Source organism: Oncorhynchus gorbuscha, linkage group LG13, assembly GCF_021184085.1.
Source record: "Oncorhynchus gorbuscha isolate QuinsamMale2020 ecotype Even-year linkage group LG13, OgorEven_v1.0, whole genome shotgun sequence".
In the NCBI taxonomy this organism is placed as follows: domain Eukaryota; kingdom Metazoa; phylum Chordata; class Actinopteri; order Salmoniformes; family Salmonidae; genus Oncorhynchus; species Oncorhynchus gorbuscha.
In genome coordinates this window covers 43,249,242-43,275,636 of record NC_060185.1, presented here as the reverse complement: position 1 = coordinate 43,275,636, position 26,395 = coordinate 43,249,242, and the positions used below count along the sequence as shown (strand labels likewise).

Here is a 26,395-nt window from a genome sequence, read left to right as displayed (position 1 = left end):
ACACAACTGCAGATATTGTCTGTCGCCTTTGAACCCCTTAACGAAACGGACCCCTTGATGTTTTAATGAAAGAAACAATTTAGTATTCCGTTTTCTCTTTGGCTGACTTGGCCGAAATGAAGGGGGAAAAAGGCATCTCCTTTAATCTTTTTTATGCTCGGTAGAAGAGGCACCTCATGCATTTAAATGGGGCCATCCCGCGGACACACATATTTTCAGACACATCAATAGGGCTTCAGGTGTAGGGCTGCCATGTTTCAGAGGATAAGTACAGGCCCGTCCCATCATTCCTGGAGAGCCTCTCCTTTTTCCACTTTTCAAGACTGTAATATAGATGGCCAACCTCTTTAGATGTTATGTATGGAAAATGGAGTGCTGTCCTGGCCACATGCTCTCTGTCTCACCTGGCAACTGGTCTGACAATATCCTCTCCCCAGCTATGCTTTAATAGGGTCCTTTCACCTATGTCAGGCTGTCTAGGCCCTACAACAGTCCTCAGGTCAGCAGTATGCTCATTTTGGGCACTCTGCCTCTCAACACAGGTCGTTCACACTGTTAGGGCCTTGCTCTCCCTCTTATCATCAACTGTGAAAGAGCTGGCCAATGGTCCAATTTCAGGACTGAAAAGACTTAGGCCGCAGAACTGTGAATGTCTTGTCCTATCAATCATTCACTCCTTCAACCCAATAGTAGCTTTTTGTTGAAGGGATCTGTGCTATTGTTGGATTAGTTGACTGATTCTGCTCATTCAGACACACATCTCCCTTCAGCTCATCATATGCACTTTGAGGTTATTTTTGTATAATCAAAAGAGCTATATTATTAATATTATTACCACTACAGACGATTATCTTTATTTGAAATGAACAAAATAATGATTATCCTCTGAGGGCTTAAAGGCGTTGTGCAGTCAAAAACACACACACACACACACACACACACACACACACACACACACACACACACACACACACACACACACACACACACACACACACACACACACACACACACACACACACACACACACACACACACACACACACACACACACACACATTCAGTGGTAAGAGAAAAGTATGTGTGCCCTTTGGAAATACCTGTATTTCTGCATAAATTAGTCTAAATCTCAACAACAAAACAAGCACAGTCTGCTTAAGCTAATAATACACAAACAATTATATGTTTTCATGTCTTTATTGAACACACCGTGTAAACATTCACAGTGCAGGGTGGGAAAAGTATGTGAAGCCTTGGATTTAATAACTGGTTGACCCTCCTTTGGCAGCAATAACCTTAACCAAACGTTTTCTGTAGTTGCGGATCAGACCTGCACAACGGTCAGGAGGAAATTTGGACCATTCCACTTTACAGTTCAGCAATATTCTTCGGATGTCTGGTGTGAACTGCTCTCTTGAGGTCATACCACAGCATCTCAATCGGGTTGAGGCCAGGACTCTGACTGGGCCACTCCAGAAGGTGTATTTTCTTCTGTTGAAGCCATTCTGTTGTTGATTTACTTCTGTGTTTTGGGTCGTTGTTCTGTTGCATCACCCAACTTCTGTTGAGCTTCAATTGGCGGACAGATAGCCTTACATTCTCCTGCAAAATGTCTTGATAAACTTGGGAATTCATTTTTCTGCCGATGATAGCAAGCTGTCCAGGCCTTGATGCAGCAAAGCAGCCTCAAACCATGATGCTCCCTCCACCATACTTTACAGTTGGGATGAGGTTTTGATGTTGGTATATGCTGTGCCATTTTTTCTCCACAAATAGTGTTGTGTGTTCCTTCCAAACACCTCAACTGTAGTTTCATCTTTCCAATGAATAATTTGCCAATAGCGCTGTGAAACATCCAGATGCACTTTTGCAAACTTCAGATGTGCAGCAATGGGTTTTTTTTGGACAGCAGTGGCTTCTTCCGTGGTGTTCTCCCATGAACACCATTCATGTTTAGTGTTTTACGTATCGTAGACTCGTCAACAGAGACGTTAGCATGTTCCAGAGATTTCTGTAAATCTTTCGCTGACACTCTACGATTCGTCTTGACCTCATTGAGCATTCTGCTCTGTGATCTTTGCTGGATGGCCACTCCTAGGGAGAGGAGCAACAGGGCTGAACTTTCTCCATTTCTAGACAATTTGTCTTACCATGGACTGATGAACATCAAGGCTTTTAGAGATACTTGGTAACCCTTTCCAGCTTTATGCAAGTCAACAATTCTTAATCATAGGTCTACTGAGATCTCTTTTGTTCAAGGCGTGGTTCACATCAGGCAATGCTTCTTGTGAATAGCAAAGAATATAGGGCAAGGCAGCTCTAACCAACATCTCCAATCTCGTCTCATTGTTTGGACTCCAGGTTAGTTGAGTCCTGACTCCAATTAGCTTTGGAGAATTAGTCATTAGCCTAGGGGTTCACATAGTTTTTCCAACCTACACTGTGAATGTTTAAATGATGTATTCAATATAGACAAGAAAAATACAATAATTTGTATGTTATTAGTTTAAGCACACTATGTTTGTCTATTGTTGCGACTTAGATGAAGATCAGACCAAGTTTGATGACCAATCCAGGTAATTCCAAAGGGTTCACATACTTTTTTTTGCCACTGTATATACAGTTGAAATTGGAAGTTTACATACACCTTAGCCAAATACATTTAAACTCAGTTTTTCACAATTCCTGACATTTAATCCTAGTAAAAATTCCCTGTCTTAGGTCAGTTAGGATCACCACTTTATTTTAAGAATGTGAAATGTCAGAATAATAATAGAGAGAATGATTTATTTCAGCTTTTATTTAATTCATCACATTCCCAGTGGTTCAGATGTTTACATACACTCAATTAGTATTTGGTAGCATTGCCTTTTAAATTGGTTAACTTGGGTCAAACATTTTGGGTAGCCTTCCACAAGCTTCCCACAATAAATTGGGTGAATTTTGGCCCATTCCTCCTGACAGAGCTGGTGTAACGGAGTCAGGTTTGTAGGCCTCCTTGCTCGCACATACTTTTTCAGTTCTGCCCACACATTTTCTATGGGATTGAGGTTAGGGCTTTGTGATGGCCACTCCAATACCTTGACTTTGTTGTCCTTAAGCCATTTTGCCACAACTTTGGAAGTATGCTTGGGGTCATTGTCCATTTGGAAGCCATTTGGAAGACCCATTTGCGACCAAGCTTTAACTTCCTGACTGATGTCTTGAGGTGTTGCTTCAATACGTCCACTTAATTTTCCTCCCTCATGATACCATCTATTTTGTGAAGGGCACCAGTCCCTCCTGCAGCAAAGCATCCCCCACGACACATTACGGCTGCCACCCCCGTGCTTCACGGTTGGGATGGCGTTCTTCAGCTTGCAAGCCTCACCCTTTTTCCTCCAAACATAACTATGGTCATTATGGCCAAACAGTTCTATTTTTGTTTCATCAGACCAGAGGACATTTCTCCAAAAAGTATGATCTTTGTCCCCTGCACCTGGGCGGTTTTGGAGCAGTGGCTTCTTCCTTGCTGAGCGGCCTTTCAGGTTATGTCGATATAGGACTCGATTTACTGTGGATATAGATACTTTTGGATCTGTTTCCTCCAGCATCTTCACAAGGCCCTTTGCTGTTGTTCTGGGATGGATTTGCACTTTTCGCACCAAAGTACGTTCATCTCTAGGAGACAGAACGCGTCTCCTTCCTGAGCGGTATGACGGCTGCATGGTGCCATGGTGTTTATACTTGCATACAATTGTTTGTACAGATGAACGTGGTACCTTCAGGCGTTTAGAAATTGCACCCAAGGATGAACCAGACTTGTGGAAGTCTCCAATTTTTTGGAGATCTTGGCTGATTTATTTTGATTTTCCCATGATGTCATGCAAAGAGGCACTGAGTTTGAAGGTAGGCCTTGAAATACATCCACAAGTACACCTCCAATTGACTCAAATGATGTCAATTAGCCTATCAGAAGCTTCTAAAGCCATGGCATAATTTTCTGGAATTTTCCAAGCTGTTTAAAGGCACAGTCAACTTAGTGTATGTAAACTTCTGACCCACTGGAATTGTGATACAGTGAAATAATCTGTCTGTAAACAATTGTTGGAAAAACTGTATACAGTACCAGTAAAAAGTTTGGACACACCTTCTCATTCAAGGGTTTTTCTATACTTTGACTATTTTTTACATTGCAGAATAATAATGGACATCAAAACTTTGAAATAACACATATATATATATATATATCCACACTATGAGGTTTGAATAATACTGTGAAATTGTGAAAATTATAATAATGCCCTTTTAGTTTAAGAGCTGTTTAAAAAAAACTGCCTGACATTTCAGTTTCTGTATCACCAGGCGGTTAATTGGTAAATAGAGCAATAAGAGAGGGAAAGGGAGATACCTCATCAGTTGTACAACTGAATGCCTTCAACTGAAATGAGTCTTCCGCATTTAACCCAACGCGAGAGTTCCAAACCTCTATGCCAATAACAGCTACTTTTCAGTTTCCCCTCCCTACTCAGACCACTCCCAGTCCTAGCAAAATTCTTGCTTGAGAAATTGCTCTTTGCTACGAAGCGATTTAGTTTATTTTTGACACTTTTCATTGAAAACAGTCACACTAAAGGTACTTAATTGTTATAATTTGATATTGAGATAAAAACAGATGCATTAGACATTAATATCCATTGGTGCTTACTCCGAAATAGGGTAGCACCTGTTAAGGATGTTGTTTTGTTGACAGCACAAAATTTTGAATAGATCACTTTTTTTTTAAACTTCACTTTGTTTTGACATTCACTTTTGCACTCCTAACCACACACACAAAATGGGGTTAAGTGACGAATGCTAATGACCAGTTATGAAAGCTTATAGTTTGAACATTTTTATTGCACTAATGCTGAAGGTCAGAAATATGACCTACAGATGTAGGATATTCATTTGGTCTATATTTGGTTGCGGAGAATGCTCATGTACTTGTACAATGCAGACTTGTACTGTGTTTGAGGTTTAAAAGAGCTTCTAAAGTTTGTCATTTCCACTTTGAAATTTCAGACTTGATTTGCCCTAACGGAAAATGTATCAACCCCCCCTCAAATTAAGATCCTACAGCTGTAGATTATTATCAGAAAATAGCCTTTTGACTAGCATCCAACGCATATCTAAATATAGTAGAAGAGAGAGCTTAGACTCAGCAATGACACCTGTTATTAGTTTGTGTTTCATTGGCATGTTAGGCGTTTTCTAATAAATGTGTTAGTTGGCTGCACAGACTAAAATAGTTCTCCGTTCTCCAGCTGTCTAGAGGGCCATTTTGTTTGGCCATAAAACTGATATAAAACCGTGCTTCTACACCTGCATTGCTTGTTGTTTGGGGTTTTAGGCTGGATTTCTGTACAGCACTTTGAGATATCAGCTGATGTACGAAGGGCTATATAAATACATTTGATTTGATATAGCATTTCCACACTAAGTCCTCAAGACGTGTGTTCACTATACACCCCCCTATTATAACCTGTAGGTTACAGTACACTTCTTTGGCTGCTCTGAACACTGAGTCTGACACACTGACACAATTTGTCGAGTGTATATCTACAAACTCCTTCTGGAATATACATTGAGTGTACAAAACATTAGGACATGGTCTTTCCATGACATAGACTGGCCAGGTGAATCCAGGTGAAAGCTATTATCCCTTATTGATGCCACCTTCAATCCACTTCAATCAGTGTAGATGAAGGGCAGGAGACAGGTTAAAGAAGGATTTTTAAGCCTCAAGTCAATTATGACTGATTATGATTGTGTATGTGTGCCATTCGGAGAGTGAATGGGCAAGACAAAAGATTTACAGTAAGTGCCTTTGAACGGGGTGCGGTAGTAGGTGCCAAGCGCACCGGTTTGAGTGTGTGAAGAACTGCAAGGCTGCCAGGTTTTTCACGCTCAACAGTTCCCTGAGTGTATCAAGAATGGTCCACCCTCCAAAGGACATCCCGCCAACATGACACAACGTTTGTAAGCATTGGAGTCAACATGGGCCAGCATCCCCGTGAAACGCTTTCGACACCTTCTAGAGTCCATGCCCCGACGAATTGAGGCCGTTCTGAGGGCAAAAGGGGGGGGGGGTGCAACTCAATATTAGAGAGAGAAAATGCATGTTAAAGGTTTTCCAGGAGTTGTTGTTCTGCCAATATTGTAGACATTTGAGATAATCTGTTGTTACTTTAGGTTTTATGAGAAATGTTACAGAGAATTCAGTAATGATTATGAGTCATTAGAGGCCTCAGTCTCTCTCTTTCTTCATCTCTCTCTCCCTCCCTTTCTCTCTGTAGATATAGACCATCATCATTGTACTTGGTTATTCTGCCATTAGGTGCAGTATGTTAGGAAACTGTCTCTGCATTTATGATATTACAGTCTTTTATTGTTGATACATAGATGTGTGAGTGCTATTGTAAACGACACACAACTAGCTATAATTACAATACTATACCTCAACAGATGATGCACAATTATTAAATGGAGAGGCTTTCAATGTATTGGTTAGTTATTAAGTGTGCTGGTACATATTGTGTACCATATTGTGTTATTTCTCCTTTGAGCTGAAAAGCTTTTCAAGTAAAAAATACTTTAAAGTACTACTGACGTTGTTTTTGGGGGTATATTTACTTTACTATTTATATCTTTGCCAACTTTTCCTTTTACTTCACTACATTCCTAAAGAAAATAATGTACTTTTTACTCCATACATTTTCCCTGACACCCAAAAGTACTAGTTACTTGTTGACAGGAAAATGGTTGAATTCACACACGTATCAAGAGAACATCCCTGGTCATCCCTTGTTCTTCTGATCTGGTGGACTCACTTAACACAAATGCTTTGTTTGTAAATTATGTCTGAGTGTTGGAGTGTGACCCTGGTTATCTGTAAATTATGTCTGAGTGTTGGAGTGTGACCCTGGTTATCTGTAAATTATGTCTGAGTGTTGGAGTGTGACCCTGGTTATCTGTAAATTATGTCTGAGTGTTGGAGTGTGACCCTGGTTATCTGTAAATTATGTCTGAGTGTTGGAGTGTGACCCTGGTTATCTGTAAATTATGTCTGAGTGTTGGAGTGTGACCCTGGTTATCTGTAAATTATGTCTGAGTGTTGGAGTGTGACCCTGGTTATCTGTAAATTATGTCTGAGTGTTGGAGTGTGACCCTGGTTATCTGTAAATTATGTCTGAGTGTTGGAGTGTGACCCTGGTTATCTGTAAATTATGTCTGAGTGTTGGAGTGTGACCCTGTAAATTATGTCTGAGTGTTGGAGTGTGACCCTGGTTATCTGTAAATTATGTCTGAGTGTTGGAGTGTGACCCTGGTTATCTGTAAATTATGTCTGAGTGTTGGAGTGTGCCCCTGGTTATCTGTAAATTATGTCTGAGTGTTGGAGTGTGACCCTGGTTATCTGTAAATTATGTCTGAGTGTTGGAGTGTGACCCTGGTTTTCTGTAAATTATGTCTGAGTGTTGGAGTGTGACCCTGGTTATCTGTAAATTATGTCTGAGTGTTGGAGTGTGACCCTGGTTATCTGTAAATTATGTCTGAGTGTTGGAGTGTGACCCTGGTTATCTGTAAATTATGTCTGAGTGTTGGAGTGTGACCCTGGTTTTCTGTAAATTATGTCTGAGTGTTGGAGTGTGACCCTGGTTTTCTGTAAATTATGTCTGAGTGTTGGAGTGTGACCCTGGTTTTCTGTAAATTATGTCTGAGTGTTGGAGTGTGACCCTGGTTTTCTGTAAATTAAAGTTACCCTGGTTTTCTGAGTGTTGGAGTGTGACCCTGGTTTTCTGTAAATTATGTCTGAGTGTTGGAGTGTGACCCTGGTTTTCTGTAAATTATGTCTGAGTGTTGGAGTGTGACCCTGGTTTTCTGTAAATTATGTCTGAGTGTTGGAGTGTGACCCTGGTTTTCTGTCAATAAAAAAGATTGTGCCGTCTGGTTTGCTTACAATAAGGAACTTGAAATGGTTTATACTTTTTCTTTTACTTTTGATACTTAAGGACATTTGATCAATTCCATTTACTTTTGATACTTAAGTATATTTAAAACCAAATACTTTTATACTTATACTCAAGTAGTATTTTACCGGGTGACTTTCACTTTTACTTGAGTCATTTTCTATTAAGGTATCTTTACTTTTACTTAAGTATAAAAATCAAGTACTTTTTCCGCCACTGCCACTTGGTAAGTACATGTATGTATGCCTAAGGCATTACAGAGAGGAGTAGGCTAATCCATCCTTACTGAAGGCAGTCGACCAAAACAGGAGGTTTTCAGATACAGTGTCATGCAGGTGAATGAGGACCCAAAAGCGACTTGGCGAAAACAGAGTATTTAATCCAGTAATAAACTTTACAAAACAAAAAGCATAATACTACTCGTAAAGACAAGAACAGACTGGAGACTTGATCGAGAACTGCAGGTTGCCTCGGGAAGGCACTTGAACCTAGCAGACTCAGAAACCTGCTCACCACGCAGCATCTGAGGGAAACACGACACGACAGGGCAAAACATAGACACAGCACGGTGAATTATAGATGAGGATCCGACAGGGCAGGTACGGAAAACAAGGAGAGAAATAGGGACTCTAATCAGGGAAAAGGATCGGGAACAGGTGTGGGAAGACTAAATGATGATTAGGGGAATAGGAACAGCTGGGAGCAGGAACGGAACGATAGAGAGAAGAGAGAAGAGAGAGCGAGAGAGGGAGGGGGAGAGAGGGATAGAAAGAGGGAAAGAACCTAATAAGACCAGCAGAGGGAAACGAATAGAAGGGGAAGCACAGGGACAAGACATGATAATTAATGACAAAACATGACAGTACCCCCCCACTCACCAAGCGCCTCCTGGCGCACTCGAGGAGGAATCCTGGCGGCAACGGAGGAAATCATCAATGAGTGAACGGTCCAGCACGTCCCGAGACGGAACCCAACTCCTCTCCTCAGGACCGTAACCCTCCCAATCCACTAAGTATTGGTGACCCCGTCCCCGAGAACGCATGTCCATGATCTTATGTACCTTGTAAATAGGTGCGCTCTCGACAAGGACGGGGGGGGGGAGGGAAGACGAACGGGGGTGCGAAGAAAGGGCTTGACACAGGAGACATGGAAGACAGGATGGACGCGACGAAGATGTCGCGGAAGAAGCAGTCGCACAGCGACAGGATTGACGACCTGGGAGACACGGAACGGACCAATGAACCGCGGAGTCAACTTACGAGAAGCTGTCGTAAGAGGAAGGTTGCGAGTGGAAAGCCACACTCTCTGGCCGCAACAATACCTAGGACTCTTAATCCTGCGTTTATTGGCGGCTCTCACAGTCTGTGCCCTGTAGCGGCAAAGTGCAGACCTCACCCTCCTCCAGGTGCGCTCACAACGTTGGACAAACGCTTGAGCGGAGGGAACGCTGACTCGGCAAGCTGGGAAGAGAATAGAGGAGGCTGGTAACCCAGACTACTCTGAAACGGAGATAACCCGGTAGCAGACGAAGGAAGCGAGTTGTGAGCGTATTCTGCCCAGGGGAGCTGTTCTGCCCAAGACGCAGGGTTTCTGAAAGAAAGGCTGCGTAGTATGCGACCAATCGTCTGATTGGCCCTCTCTGCTTGACCGTTAGACTGGGGATGAAACCCGGAAGAGAGACTGACGGACGCACCAATCAAACGACAGAACTCCCTCCAAAACTGTGACGTGAATTGCGGGCCTCTGTCTGAAACGGCGTCTAACGGGAGGCCATGGATTCTGAACACATTCTCGATAATGATTTGTGCCGTCTCCTTAGCGGAAGGAAGTTTAGCGAGGGGAATGAAATGTTTAGAGAACCTATCGACAACCGTAAGAATCACAGTCTTCCCCGCAGACAAAGGCAGACCGGTAATGAAGTCTAGGGCGATGTGAGACCATGGTCGAGAAGGAATGGGGAGCGGTCTGAGACGACCGGCAGGAGGAGAGTTACCCGACTTAGTCTGCGCGCAGTGCGAACAAGCAGCCACGAAACGGCGCGTGTCACGCTCCTGAGTCGGCCACCAAAAGCGCTGGCGAATAGACGCAAGAGTGCCTCGAACACCGGGATGACCAGCTAACTTGGCAGAGTGAGCCCACTGAAGAACAGCCAGACGAGTGGAAACAGGAACGAAAAGGAGGTTACTAGGACAAGCGCGGCGACGCAGTGTGCGTGAGTGCTTGCTTAACCTGTCTTTCAATTCCCCAGACTGTCAACCCGACAACACGCCCATAAGGAAGAATCCCCTCGGGATCAGTAGAAGCCACAGAAGAACTAAACAGACGGGATAAGGCATCAGGCTTGGTGTTCTTGCTACCCGGACGGTAAGAAATCACAAACTCGAAACGAGCGAAAAACAACGCCCAACGAGCTTGACGGGCATTAAGTCGTTTGGCAGAACGGATGTACTCAAGGTTCTTATGGTCTGTCCAAACGACAAAAGGAACGGTCGCCCCCTCCAACCACTGTCGCCATTCGCCTAGGGCTAAGCGGATGGCGAGCAGTTCACGGTTACCCACATCATAGTTGCGCTCAGATGGCGACAGGCGATGAGAAAAATAAGCGCAAGGATGAACCTTATCGTCAGACTGGAAGCGCTGGGATAGAATGGCTCCCACGCCTACCTCTGAAGCGTCAACCTCGACAATGAATTGTCTAGTGACGTCAGGAGTAACGAGGATAGGAGCGGACGTAAAACGTTCTTTTAGAAGATCAAAAGCTCCCTGGGCGGAACCGGACCACTTAAAACACGTCTTGACAGAAGTAAGAGCTGTGAGAGGGGCAGCAACTTGACCGAAATTACGAATGAAACGCCGATAGAAATTAGCGAAACCTAAAAAGCGCTGCAACTCGACACGTGACCTTGGAACGGGCCAATCACTGACAGCTTGGACCTTAGCGGAATCCATCTGAATGCCTTCAGCGGAAATAACGGAACCGAGAAAAGTAACGGAGGAGACATGAAAAGAGCACTTCTCAGCCTTTACGTAGAGACAATTCTCTAAAAGGCGCTGTAGAACACGTCGAACGTGCTGAACATGAATCTCGAGTGACGGTGAAAAAATCAGGATATCGTCAAGATAGACAAAAACAAAGATGTTCAGCATGTCTCTCAGAACATCATTAACTAATGCCTGAAAAACAGCTGGCGCATTGGCGAGACCAAACGGCAGAACCCGGTACTCAAAATGCCCTAACGGAGTGTTAAACGCCGTTTTCCACTCGTCCCCCTCTCTGATGCGCACGAGATGGTTACGAAGGTCCAACTTAGTAAAGCACCTGGCTCCCTGCAGAATCTCGAAGGCTGATGACATAAGGGGAAGCGGATAACGATTCTTAACCGTTATGTCATTCAGCCCTCGATAATCCACGCAGGGGCGCAGAGTACCGTCCTTCTTCTTAACAAAAAAGAACCCCGCCCCGGCCGGAGAGGAAGAAGGCACTATGGTACCGGCGTCAAGAGACACAGATAAATAATCCTCGAGAGCCTTACGTTCGGGAGCCGACAGAGAGTATAGTCTACCCCGAGGAGGAGTGGTCCCCGGAAGGAGATCAATACTACAATCATACGACCGGTGAGGAGGAAGGGAGTTGGCTCGGGACCGACTGAAGACCGTGCGCAGATCATGATATTCCTCCGGCACTCCTGTCAAATCGCCAGGTTCCTCCTGAGAAGTGGGGACAGAAGAAATGGGAGGGATGGCAGACATTAAGCACTTCACATGACAAGATACGTTCCAGGATAGGATAGAATTACAAGACCAATTAATAGAAGGATTATGACATACTAGCCAGGGATGACCCAAAACAACAGGTGTGAAAGGTGAACGAAAAATCAAAAAAGAAATAGTCTCACTGTGGTTACCAGATACTGTGAGAGTTAAAGGTAGTGTCTCAAATCTGATACTGGGAAGATGACTACCATCTAAGGCAAACATGGGCGTAGGCTTGTCTAACTGTCTGAAAGGAATGTTATGTTTCCGAACCCATGCTTCGTCCATGAAACAACCCTCAGCCCCAGAGTCAATCAAGGCACTGCATGTAGCACCGAACCGGTCCAGCGTAGATGGACCGACATAGTAGTACAGGATCTAGATGAAGAGACCTGAGTAGTAGCGCTGACCAGTAGCCCTCCGCTTACTGATGGGCTCTGGCCTCTTACTGGACATGAATTAACAAAATGTCCATCAAATCCGCAATAGAGGCACAGGCGGTTGGTGATCCTCCGTTCCCTCTCCTTAGTCGAGATGCGAATCCCTCCCAGCTGCATGGGCTCAGTCTCAGAGCCAGAGGAGGGAGATGGTTGCGATGCGGAGCAGGGAAACACCGTTGATGCGAGCTCTCTTCCACGAGCCTGGTGACGAAGATCTACCCGTCGTTCTATGCGGATGGCGAGAGCAATCAAAGAGTCCACACTGGAAGGAACCTCCCGAGAGAGAATCTCATCTTTGACCACTGTGTGGAGTCCCTCCAGAAAACGAGCGAGCAGCGCCGGCTCGTTCCAGTCACTAGAGGCAGCAAGAGTACGAAACTCTATAGAGTAATCCGTTATGGATCGATCACCTTGGCATAGGGAAGCCAGGACCCTAGAAGCCTCCCCACCAAAAACTGAACGGTCAAAAACCCGAATCATCTCCTCTTTAAAGTTCTGGTAATTGTTAGAACAATCAGCCCTTGCCTCCCAGATAGCTGTGCCCCACTCTCGGGCCCGGCCAGTAAGGAGTGAAATGACGTAAGCAACCCGAGCTCTCTCTCTAGAGTATGTGTTGGGTTGGAGAGAGAACACAATCTCACACTGGGTGAGAAAGGAGCGGCACTCAGTGGGCTGCCCGGAGTAGCAAGGTGGGTTATTAACCCTAGGTTCTGGAGGCTCGGCAGGCCAGGAAGTAACAGGTGGCACGAGACGAAGACTCTGGAACTGTCCAGAGAGGTCGGAAACCTGAGCGGCCAGGTTCTCCACGGCATGGCGAGCAGCAGACAATTCCTGCTCGTGTCTGCCGAGCATGGCTCCTTGGATCTCGACGGCAGTGTTACGAGCGTCTGTAGTCGCTGGGTCCATTCCTCGGTCGGATCCTTCTGTCATGCAGGTGAATGAGGACCCAAAAGCGACTTGGCGAAAACAGAGTATTTAATCCAGTAATAAACTTTACAAAACAAAAAGCATAATACTACTCGTAAAGACAAGAACAGACTGGAGACTTGATCGAGAACTGCAGGTTGCCTCGGGAAGGCACTTGAACCTAGCAGACTCAGACACCTGCTCACCACGCAGCATCTGAGGGAAACACGACACGACAGGGCAAAACATAGACACAGCACGGTGAATTATAGATGAGGATCCGACAGGGCAGGTACGGAAAACAAGGAGAGAAATAGGGACTCTAATCAGGGAAAAGGATCGGGAACAGGTGTGGGAAGACTAAATGATGATTAGGGGAATAGGAACAGCTGGGAGCAGGAACGGAACGATAGAGAGAAGAGAGAAGAGAGAGCGAGAGAGGGAGGGGGAGAGAGGGATAGAAAGAGGGAAAGAACCTAATAAGACCAGCAGAGGGAAACGAATAGAAGGGGAAGCACAGGGACAAGACATGATAATTAATGACAAAACATGACATACAGTCAGATATCTCCCTGGTCTCCCCACTACCACAGCTGTTCAGTACTAGCAGTCAGAGTATATGAAGCTCAAGCCAGGCTAATAGTCTGGATAGAAACATCAGTCAATCAGTCAATGCCATTGGGTCTGGTTGATTCTTGTTCAGATTGCTTCTCGTTACATCAAGTTGAAATGGAAATAGAAGAGAACCGCATACTAACCAAGAACTGCATTGTTCTTGTTTGATAATCAAGTGCAACTTGGAGTCTGGTGGTCCAATCAGTCCTGCTTTAACAGTGTTTATGCAGTCTTTCTGTACAGGTTGCTGCCCTAGCTTTCTCATTTCTTATTCAGAGAATTGGAAAATCCATTTTGCTATTTTATTTGACCACACAATAAAAAAAAATACATGCTTTTGCTGTTACGTAAATATAACAAGGTACGTTTGTTGGCATGAAATAAGAAAAAATTCAAACTTACATCGTAACTCAACGGTGGTCTCTTACCAGATGTAAGCACAAACTAAACACAACAACAAAACTGTTTGATAGACATGTGATATTCAGTTGAACCTAAGGCAAAGGAAAGGAATGCTTACATCGATAAGATTGTAGCACGGGTTCCTTAGTGTAATCCCATAGGTCCAAAAATGGATGTAGCAACTACAGATTGCCCTTTCTAAAGTGTGCAAGTTTGAGCATGTGTCCATTAGGCCTATGGATATTTTTTTATCAGCATGAATTAAATTGAGCAATTAAAGCCTGAACTTTTATTCCAATAGGCTGGGATCCGCACTATGCAGCTGTTGCAAGAGCTCATTTTTCACTGGTCACTGGTTTCAAAAACAATGACTGATAGGCCGTTTAAACTTCCTGAATTCAACCATTATTGGGTTCAAATACACATTTAGATTTGTGAACAGCCATCCACAACAACCACAATCCGTACGGCACAAATAGCTAAATGAGAGAGCAGAAGTGTGATTCACATCAATGCGCTATTTAGATATCAATAATAAGTGATATCCGTAATGCCATAGACGACACCACTGCTGTCATCCTTACCTCCAAGCGTTCAAATGGGATAATCTTTGGATGCCGGCAGCAGTCACACCATTGGAAGACGTAGCTTGGACTGTAGCCTACAAAAGCCTATTCCTGCTCTTTTCCTGAGATCCATCAAACACATTTGGTGTGTCATCATAGTGGTCTCTGACTTGTGGTCAGACTCGTTCAGGTGGAACAAACTTAAACTTGCGCCTTTTTTCAATGCTGATTTGAATGTCATTGAGAAAACAGAAGTGTCAAATATTATTTTACACAAACATCCTTTCTGAATTTAAAAGTAATCCTCAAAGTAATCATCTAGTTTTTCAAACGTTAATGTAATCTGATTACAATTTTGCTGGTAATGTAACAGATTACAGTTAGTTTTCTTTTTGTAATCCCGTACATGTAACGGATTACATGTAATCCGTTACTCCCCAACCCTGGCTAGCAATCAGACTAAATTGAATAAAGTACCTTGATCCCGTTGCTTGTTTAATCCAAATGACTGTAAAGTACAGGGTTTCAAAGGGCTTGACTCTGGAGAGACAAATTAATAGTCTTTCCCTCCCATCCCAGCCTGCACTTTACCTAATCCAACATTATTACACAGAACGGAGAGCAATCAAGGGAAATTGATTACCTGCTCTGATTGCCGGTTTGACTGCCAGAATCTGCGTTCTTGGTGCTTTTAGCTGTAGAATTATTTTGCCAAAGGGGCAGGTGAGCATGGCTTCAATCAGGACATGGGGTTCGATTCAATCAGATTCCTGCTAGCCGACGCACTGCAGTGCTGTTTTTATGACAGTTTTATAGGTGGAACTGCGTTAGAGCTGTGAAATCCACAAACGGGTGCAGGCATTATAGCCTACCTATCGTGGATATTTCATTGGCTGCACAGATTTGCATTGGTAAGAAATCGAACACTGGATTGTGTGATGTAATCTACACCTCAAGTAGGCTGATAGAATTCCTCATTATTTTATTTAATGATTTTCAGTTTGAGGGTTGTTATTTATGTATAGCCTACCTAATGATCACACGAGTGTCCACTCACAGATGTAAGAGCTCCAACGAAGCGTTTGTCCACTCACAGATGTGAGAGCTCCAACGAAGCGTTGTCCACTCACAGATGTGAGAGCTCCAACGAAGCGTTGTCCACTCACAGATGTGAGAGCTCCAACGAAGCGTTTGTCCACTCACAGATGTGAGAGCTCCAACGAAGCGTTGTCCACTCACAGATGTGAGAGCTCCAACGAAGCGTTGTCCACTCACAGATGTGAGAGCTCCAACGAAGCGTTGTCCACTCACAGATGTGAGAGCTCCAACGAAGCGTTGTCCACTCACAGATGTGAGAGCTCCAACGAAGCGTTTGTCCACTCACAGATGTGAGCTCCAACAAAGCGTTGTCCACTCACAGATGTGAGAGCTCCAACGGGTTAGTGCTGAACTGATTGAATCTAAGCCATGGTTTGTTATAGGAATCTATAACACAGTTTATCTATAGTTTTCACTTGAGGGGTGTTGGATGGAGGATTGTTTGTGAGCGTGGCCATTTACGATAATTTGTCAGTTCACATTGACCAATAAGATTACATGATGATTAGCTTATATTTATAGCCTCATTTGAACTTGGATTGCACTTGAGTTTGTAAGGTGTCCTCCTATTCTTATTGGCATATTTTCCATAGGTTATTAATTAAGACAATTGATCCGAATGGTCAATGCTAACGGTAGCTGTTTGTTAGTTCTAGGGAAATAGTTGTCCTGCTCCAGAAATACACTACATATACAAAAGTATGTGGACACCCTGTCAAATTACTGGATTAATTTATTTCAGACAAACCCATTGCTGACAGGTGTACAAAATCGAGCACACAGCCATGCAATCTCCATAGACAAACATTGGCAGTAGAATGGCCTTACTGAAGAGCTCAGTGACTTTCAATGTGGCACTGTCATAGGATGCCACCTTTCCATCAAGTCAATTCGTTAAATTTCTGTCCTGCTAGTGCAGCCACGGGCAACTGTAAGTGCTGTTATTGTGAAGTGGAAACGTCTAGGAGCAAGAATGGCTCAGCCGTGAAGTGGTAGGCCACACAAGCTCACAGAACGTGACCTCTGAGTGCTGAAGCACGTAGCGCATAAAAATTGTCTGTCCTCGGTTGCATCACTCACTATCGAGTACCAAACTGCCTCTGGAAGGAACATCAGAACATGAACTGTTTATCGGGAGCTTCATGAAATGGGTTTCCATGTCTGAGCAACCACACACAAGCCTAAGATCACCAGGGGTAATGTCAAGCGCCAGCTGGAGTGGTGTAAAGCTCACTACCATTGGAGCACTGGAAACGGGTTCTTTGGAGTCATGAATCACGCTTCACCATCTGGAAGTCCGACGGATGAATCTGGGTTTGGCGGATGCCAGGAGAACGCTACCTGCCCCAATGCATAGTGCCAACCGTCAAGTTTTGTGGAGGAGGATTAATGGCCTGGGGCTGTTTATCATCTTAAAGCTACAGCATACAATGACATTCTAGACGATTCTGTGCTTCCAACATTATAGCAAACCGTTTGGGGAAGGCCCATTCCTATTTCAGCATGACAATGCCGCCGTGCACCAAGTGGTTTGTCGAGATCGGAAATGGTTTGTCGAGATTGGTGTAGAAGAACTTGACTGGCCTGCACAGAGCTCTGCCCTCAACCCCATTGAACACCTTTGGAATGAATTGGAACTCCGACTGCGAGCCAGGCCTAATCGCCCAACATCAGTGTCCGAGCTCACTCATGCTCATGTGGCTGAATGGAAGCAAGTCCCCGCAGCAATGTTCCAGCATCTGATGCAAAGCCTTCTCATAAGAACAGAGGCAGTTTAGCAGCAAAGGGGGGACCAACTCCATGTTAATGCTCATGATTTTGGAACAAGATATTCGACAAGCAAGTGTCCACATACTTTTGGTCATGTATTGTAACTTTTTAAGTCATACAGATAAGGGATGAACAAAAGCACTGCTTTACAGAAAGTTCCATGAGTTTGCTGGAGGACTGAGAGCTCAAGAGAGCAGGAAGGAGTGTTAGTCCCAAGTTCCTCTAAAAAGGAAAGGTCACCACAAAGAGTTTCTCCTCCAGCCAGCTGTTGTCATCTCCTCTCTTTGTTTTCTTATCATCTCGTTCCGTTTTATAAGGTATTAAATCATGATATGTGTTGAATACAAATTGAATCCGGGGTTTTTGACACGCCGTCCTGAACGATGCGGATGATCGCCAAGGATAAAAGTACACATTGCCTTGAACTGGCAGTACATTTATTCAAGTTTACTTGAGATAAGAATTATAGCTTGTAGAATTTATAAAGAGCAACAATTCTTCACGAGTTGAAGTCCTGCTCATTGGGCGCCAATGCATTTCTCTCTGCTGGGGCTTCGGGTGGCTTGTTAGAAATAATGCCGCTACCTTTTCCTTTCCCATTGTTTTCTCCTTTCAACACAAACAGCAATTATTATTATTATGTATGATTTACGAGTCTCTGCCCTTGTGGAAACCTCTCCGCCCTCCACTGGAACATCTCTAAAGAAAAAAAAGCTACATTTGAATTAATCGGGGATTTGTCCTCAAGAAGACCTTTATCTGGCCAGCAGGAACTGCCTCCAAATGTCTCTCCACATCCACACAAAGCCTTGCTCAAAAGTGCCTCCAATGGGTATTAGTCTATTTGACGTCCTCGCTCCCCTTTGAAAGTTCAGAGAGAGCTTTAGTTTAGATCATGGAGTGCTGCTGGCGATGATTATGTTGGTGGAGCAGCTACGAGCAGCAGCTCCAGCAGTTCTGCCAGAAGTGCACAATGAAATGGGCCGAGGCATCCACTGCTCGGTGGCTCTGTGCACTGCAGTATCCTGTTAAAAGTGTGCCATCTCTTTCAGCTCCACAGTGGCAGCCGCTGCAGAAAAAAACGCACCCCGAGGTCTCTGATCAGACATGTTGGCGTCGCGTTCTTGTTTGTTATTATGAGGAAACTGGCAAACTCCAGAGTTTGTTCGTATTTAGTGAAATACTGATTTGTCATAGTGGTAACTCACATTGACACCATGAAGAATTCAAAGGGGCTAGGATCAATGAGTCATAGGTTTATGAGCATTGAAAATGTAAGCGTATGCTTACAAAAACAGACAAACTAACGATGAATCAGATCACAAGGCTCTACTTCCCTGCAACAATATTTTTCTGTCGACAGAATCTGTTAGGAGGATTTTTTTTTAAACGAACAGTTTGGTTAATTGTGTCTGTTCTTTTTCCTTTTCAATGCTGCCTTACTCAAGCAGACTCACAATGACAGTGTTCAAGAGCGTACTCATGTTTGTACGTGTCACGTCCTCTGGGCTTTTGAAAGAGGAGTGTAGGCTTTATGCATAAACACTTTGACCGCAAAAGTCCCAATCCTGAAGACGCCCACTAAATTGATGGTTGCCTCTCCTTTAAAGACCTTGACTGGACAAGATTGCCTGGCTGTCATTCTCACTGTTTCCGCAGTAACAGATTGCCTCTTTGGGTCAAGGTTTGGGGAGGCACCCAGCCGCCAGTCATGGGCTTGTTTGAGGTGATTTTATTACATTTCAGAGGTGTCACAACATTCATGAGGTTGTTCTGTGTCATCTGAAAGGTTCCCGGTTTAATGACCTCTTTGCACATCGAGGAAAGTAATTGGCAGCTAGTGCTAAAAGCAGAACTCGGTGCCGCGAGCGCTTTTCCGCTGATTATGCTTTAATGATTCAAATTACGGAAACATAATTGCCTCGACAACACTTGGGCCTGTAACATCAGCGGTCCAAATGTCATGTCTGAACGTGGCAGGATGCCGTGGGTGGAGAGACAGAAGGAGCGATCCACAGAGGTCAGTTGGTATGGTAGTAGAGTTATTCAAAGAGCTCTGAATTACTGGTGTTCAAGGAAATATAAACATCTCTGTTTTAACCAGTTGTAACATTATACCTCACTGTGATTTGTTATTGATTTGACTATGGAGTACGTCAAAGTGTGGTGCTCTACTTGATAGCAGACTAACCCAGACTAACCCAGAGGCTGTTTCGACTGATCGTATACGAAAAGGACTTTCACAAAAAAACTGCTACTAGGAAAAATAACCGATAGAAGGATATTATTTTGTAGGAAGGTCAACGTTCCTGGCATGATGCACCTGTATTTTTACATGAATAGCAAGTATACTGAACAAAAATATAAACACAACATGCAAAGATTTTACTGAGTTACAGTTCATATAAGGAAATCAGTCAATTGAAATACATGCATTAGGCCCTAATCTATGGATTTCCCATGACTGGGAATACAGATATGCATCTGTTAAAATAAATAGATCTCATAATGGGCCAATTGTGTTTGTTGTCCATAGCTTATGCCTGCCCATACCATAACCCCACCGCCACCATGGGGCACTCTGTTCACAACTTTGCCATCAGTAAACCGCTCACCCACACAATGCCATGCACTTGGCCGGCTGCACCTACTGCCAAATTCTCTAAAATGACGTTGGAGGCGGCTTATGGTAGAGAAATGAACATTACATTTTCTGGCAACAGCTCTGGTGGACATTCCTGCAGCAGTCAGTATGACAATTGCATGCTCCCTCAACTTGAGACATCTGTGGTTGTGTGGCAAAACTGCACACTTTAGAGTTGCCTTTTATTGTTCCCAGCACAAGGTGCACCGGTGTAATGATCATGCTGTTTAATCAGCTTCTTGATATGCCACACCTGGATTATCTTGGCAAAGGAGAAATGCTTACTCACCGAGATGTAAACCAATTTGTTCCCAAAGTTTTTGAGAAATAAGCTTTTTGTGTGTATGGAACATTTCTTGAATCTTTTAATTCAGCCCGTGAAACATGGGACCGACACTTTACATGTTGCGTTTATATTTTTGTTCAATGTAGTTTGAGACATTACACAATGCAGGTGTGGGTGGCTGGGAATACCTGTTGTTGTCCTCCTCTCTCTTTCAACTGGAAGGCTCATTTCATGCATAGTACCTTGAAATGGTTGTACGTGCGTGCATGCATGTGCCAGGCAGTGCGATAGTGAGAATCTTAATCGGCTACCAAGCTAATTCTGTTCTATTTTCTGTGTGTGTGTCTCTCTCTCTCTGTTCACCATTTTCAGCTAAAGATGAGTCATAGCTAGATTAAAAGGCTGTGGCTTGAAAGTAAACACATTGATCAGGACATCTGTGACACTGCCGGTACGGCTGGGTTTCTTTACACTTCTCTGAGGTTAACCATTCTGGGACTTTGATCATCGCTACCTCCCTGGGTGGTTTGGCTTGTCAGGAATCCAGGAAAAGCCTGAAGCTTGACTGTCAGGTTATATTATCACATTGATTTGTGATACAACAGGCTTCTTCTAATTACGTTGTAGTTTCTCATGCTTCCAAGGCTTTGAAGTTGCATTGTCAAAGTTGAAGCATAGGTCAATGTATTTGCGTGATACGTTTGTATTTGTTTTTCACTTTTTTTCTAGGATCACTTGGTCTTTGGGATATAATAAGCTGACTCAAAATGTGACTATGTTGACGAGGTTGGAAAGAAAAAATATTTACAATAATGTTAAAGAAATTTGAAAATGCTCAAATCAAAAAATGTGGGAAAGAAATGTTAAAAAGTGATACTACTTTTCTCAGCCTGTAGATTAAATCATTGATGTGTTTCTTGAAAGGCAAAATACATGTTTTGGCAGAAGCTAAAGCTACGATTTGATCCCATTTAACCAGGAACAGCAAATGATTTCTCTAGGCTTCGTGTGTCAGATCGACCTCACACAATCCCTTGTACGTCGCTTTAGAATCCTGGGCAGCCAGGAAAGAGTTTTTCAAAGAACTGCCCTTTCAAATATTGTTCCTTGAAGGCTGACCCATGACTAAGATTGCAATCCTTGCTGGGAGCTATAGCCACTATGTTGAAATGGTTTAGAGTTTAGACTCTTTATTCATTTGACTCATGAACCGCCTCCACTATTTCTGTTTAGAACGTGACAGGGTTATCTGTCTGGGAGCTGTTGTTTTCTCTCAAACTAATTTTTATCTATGCGACTGGCCTGGTTTGGATTAATGCTCGGGTCCTCATTCAGCCAATCAGAGCATTGATATTTCCATTCCGCTTCTTTGAGAAAAAGCTATTGGATTCCCTGTCACTTCAATCCTTCCCTTATTGAAAAACACATCTTCACTTTCTGTGGTCATTTGACTCATGCAATAACTCTGTATGGCTTCATTTAATGTTGTTTGGCAATAAAATAGCTATGTTGTCAGATGTCATTAAAGGGACAGGCTGTACTGGCCAAAGAGAGGGAATCTAGAGAAGAGTATAAAGCATCAGCTCAGGGACGTTGCATGGTCAGTATCAGTATAAAAACAGACCTTTGGGGGGGAAATTCAGAGGCACACTGATGTATTGATTATTCCTCTGTCATATTTGACAACAAATAGAACATTTGTTGTCAAGTATCAAACTGCATGGCAACTACAAGTTTGACTCACCTTGACGACAACACGTCTTATTTTAGGTGACACGGGAATGCGATAGACCATATTTATTATACCTGAGAGTGGTATATGGACATATGCAGTATATGTGCATTTGTACGCGTTGAGCTACTTGTTCAACTTCTACAACGAAATGTTTCTGTATGACTCTCTATGTATTTTGCCCCATTCATCATTTACAAGTCATTGATCAATAGTTTCTAGCAAAGATATGCGTATACAACACCTCGCCTCCATCCACCCACAGTTTTGAAATTCACAATGATGTCTGTATGCCCTCTCTGTGCACTCAGATTGATTACAGTTGAATTGCTGACCAATGAGAAAATGGAGTGCACCTCGCTTTCTTAATTTGTCAGAGCAGTTTTATCTGAGTAATACGTTCCCTGTTTTATTTGTTTAGGTGCAGAGTAAATCAGAATTGAGAGGTAGAAGGCCGATTAAACATTACATTCAGATGACAAACGTTCGGCTTTCTTTGAACATCAGTCAAAGTCATGCACCTAGCGTTTCAGTTAATTGAATCTTTTGGTGGGTAATGGATTGGGTTGAGGTACAGAAACTCTTTTCCATTTGAAGTTGCCTCTCAACTTCCATTGTCTTGTTGAATTAACATTGCAATACTTTTGAATTCAAACTTTTGCATTCAACTATACTTAAAAAATGGACATATAGCCTATTTCACAGCGACAAACGTATTGTAAAGAATTATGTTCATGCCAGAGCCGTTTGCGTAATGTTGTTGATAAATGTAGACATGAGCAATTGACATGTAGACACAATTTAGTAGTATTTGAATATTTCATAAACCATATACTTCATTCAATGTAATACTACACGGTGGTTCCTATTCTTGCCTTCGAAAATCCATTACACGGTTCTTAAGAAGACTCGAGCCCTACCAATGAAAATGCTTCTACTGATATTAGAAAAATGTATGTCTGTTTTTACAGCCACTATATCTGCTTTAGATGAAATGCTACTCTCCATGTTTTTACTACTACATTAATAAACAATGACCAATGGCACTTTCTCTTGCAGTTCCGGCAAACATTTACAAAGTTTCGGAAGACATCACTGTGAACGAAGGCAGCAATGTGACATTGAGTTGTCTAGCCAATGGGAGGCCAGATCCATCAATCACCTGGCGACTGCTCAATCCATCAGGTAAGAGCCAATAAGCACCCAGCAGCATCTGACTCTTATCAAAGGCCAGCATTTTGTCATTGTTGCTTATCACCGTATATCTGTGTTCTCAGACTTGAAGGGGAGGGATGGTGTTGGCAGTTGGGCGAGGGTTCCTGTGTTTAAAATGAAACGGGGTATTCGTCCTTGTTTGTCCATGTTTTCAGATTATTCTATGTGCAATCCTCCAGTCAATTCTTTAGGTTACGTTTACTTCAGGTATACAGGATGCTTATTATTTCTGAGAGAGATCGAGAGAGAGGGAAAGGAAGAAAGAGAAAGATAGTAGACTTGAAGAGAGGGAGAGTAATGATGTCCGGTTGCTTAATGTTGTTGGATGTGGATGTGGTCAACACGGTTGGTTTGCCTCGTTCCCAAAAGGTAGTGATCATCTCATTGAGTTGTGCATGCCTGAAGAGCACCTATACATTACCGAGACACACCTGCAGCTTCTCACACTCCCCTTTCATTCAAACACAGAACTGGATGATTTGACAATGCAATTTCTTTCGAGTGAAAGCCCTCGAACGGATTGCAGTAATGAAGCCAATATGTTGTTGTGGTTGCTCTAAATCGAACCATTACAGCCAATTATCCCAGGAATTTTATTTTCCAATACTCCATTTTGAAATGTTCATGCTTTGCTATCAAACTGCAGCTCAAACCTTTGTAGTGCATACATTTTTGTTCAACTTTTAGTGTAGCGATGTAGAGACATTGATTATTTAAGAAGATAACTTATAAATGCCTAATGAGCTGAGTTTAACCGTTGGACCCTTTTAGAACCCCAAAATATAAGCTTGTCTTTTTCCATTGTTTTGTCAACAAGGCATTTTGCAAGCAAACACTTTATAGCTTCAAAACCTGGTTAAAGCTATCATTTTGATCTCGTTTGACGGCTCTGTCTATGATTTTGATAGTGGTTACAAGCAGATCATTATTTTTATCGTTGGCGGCTAATAGAAAATTGCGACGCAATGGAAAAGTAGAAGAACACACAGTCCCCACTTTTCCATCAGAGTCAAGATTGATATTATTCTTTCAGACTTGTCAGATTGACAGAGGAGTGCCTCTTCATTATTCTAGCAGAGTATAACAGAGGGCACGATTGAAACGTAACATGACTTGAAAATGATGTATTGGATGAAAGAACTGTCCTTTTCTATTTCAGCTCTCCCTGCATGGTCTGGGATCGCCACTATTCGCTTCCCAGAGTTACAGAGAGAAACCATGACATTAGTCTGTTGTCTCCCTCCCAAATTCTAGCCCCTATTTTCCTTCCTGAAAAGATGCAGATACAGGGAAAATGCAGGCTTAGCAAAAGTATGTGCTATTTATTCAGATATTTGAGAGATTTCCACATTGTACACACATTGGGATTGGAAGGAAGAAAGTGTCAGCTATTGCATTTTATGCCAATAGTTGTATTCATTGAGGACGTGGGATGTTGTTGTCCCTGATATTGACTGGGAAGCAGAACATTGCCGGGCTTACTGTGTGTGGGGATGTGATCAATAGAGCAAGGCATACAGCGTCCGTTCTCTCTGGGCCTGTGCTCTGCCTCAGTGTGTCTCCACCCCACCCAATGTTTATTTCTGAAGTGTATCTGTAAAGGTCACAGGCGGGGGCGGAGGGCACCACACTGAAAATGCTGCGAAGAAAGTGGAACTCTTGGTAAAGCAAGGAATCTTTCAGTGCACGCTTCCCGGACCACCAAAATGGAAGTCAGACAAGTATGAAATATACATGCCCTTTGGTGCTCTTCATATTACACGCTTTGGGCTATGGGAAGCCACTCACAGACATCAGTGGTACATGGCTTTTTGAGGGAAAATGCTATGTTTTTGAGGGGTATGTTTAAGTATGCGAATAAGAGATCTCATTAAATGTGTGCTCACTCACATCATTGGATAATTCAAGAGCTGAGCGCAGTTAATTCATGTTAAATTATGCATTTGTTGTTCCCGCCCCTGATATAATGCCTTTTGGCACTCATTTAATGCTGCAGGGGTATAGCCAGGATCAACCTCCGCTCTACTGATGAGATGTAACGGCGTTCTTCGTTTGTTGAAAGAGTCGGACCGAAATGCAGCGTGGTGGTTACTCATGTCTTTAATGAAGAAAAAACAGAACGATACATGAAATAACTAATAAATACAAAAACAACAAACGGAACGTGAAACCTATTACAGCCTATCTGGTGAACACTACACAGAGACAGGAACAATCACCCACGAAATACACAGTGAAACCCAGGCTACCTAAATACGGTTCCCCATCAGAGACAACAAGAATCACCTGACTCTGATTTAGAACCGCCTCAGGCAGCCCAGCCTAAACTAGACACACCCCTAATCAACCACAATCCCAATGCCTACAAAAACCCCAATACGACAACACAATAAACCCATGTCACACCCTGGCCTGAACAAATAATTAAAGAAAACACAAAATACTAAGACCAAGGCGTGACATGAGAACTCACACACCTGGACAAGCCGGGAAGATGGCTCGCCCCTCCCAACATCCAGACTTATTCTTGCACATTAATTATTCTTGCAAATCACTTTACATCTTGTGGTGTACGTTGTTGAGAAAAAAATGTACTTGTTACGATTGGGATGTGTTGTTGTCTCACCTAGCTATCTTAAGATGAATGCACTAATTGTATGTCACTCTTGATAAGAGTGTCTGCTAAATGACTAAAATGTCAAATGTACTGCACATTAGGAGACATCTAGTCAAACCAATTAACCATTATGCTCAGACGGGGATGTTAAAATCAGACTAGATTCAAATGTATTCTAAAACAACATCCTCACTGTTAAATAAGGGTGTTCTCCTCATACTACTCTGAAACCAGCCATGCTCCAGGGTGGACTAGCCATAGGGCAAATATCAGATGGGCTGGTCCATCTTTAACATAGTGGGATGTAATAATAGTTGCTGTATTTTAACAAGATTATAATTATTTGGATAATCATGTGAGACT

General features: G+C 43.1%; 1 protein-coding gene across 5 annotated transcripts in view; it reads left to right on the top strand.

The window, feature by feature from the left end:
- LOC123992957 (limbic system-associated membrane protein-like) overlaps positions 1 to 26,395 on the top strand; it is a 1,259,555-nt gene that overhangs the window by 1,212,073 nt on the left and 21,087 nt on the right. For all 5 annotated transcript variants that reach the window (XM_046294626.1, XM_046294627.1, XM_046294625.1 and 2 more), the window contains one exon: positions 23,260 to 23,385. In XM_046294626.1, coding sequence (XP_046150582.1) covers positions 23,260 to 23,385 — 126 coding nt within the window. The remainder of the gene's footprint in view (positions 1 to 23,259; positions 23,386 to 26,395) is intronic.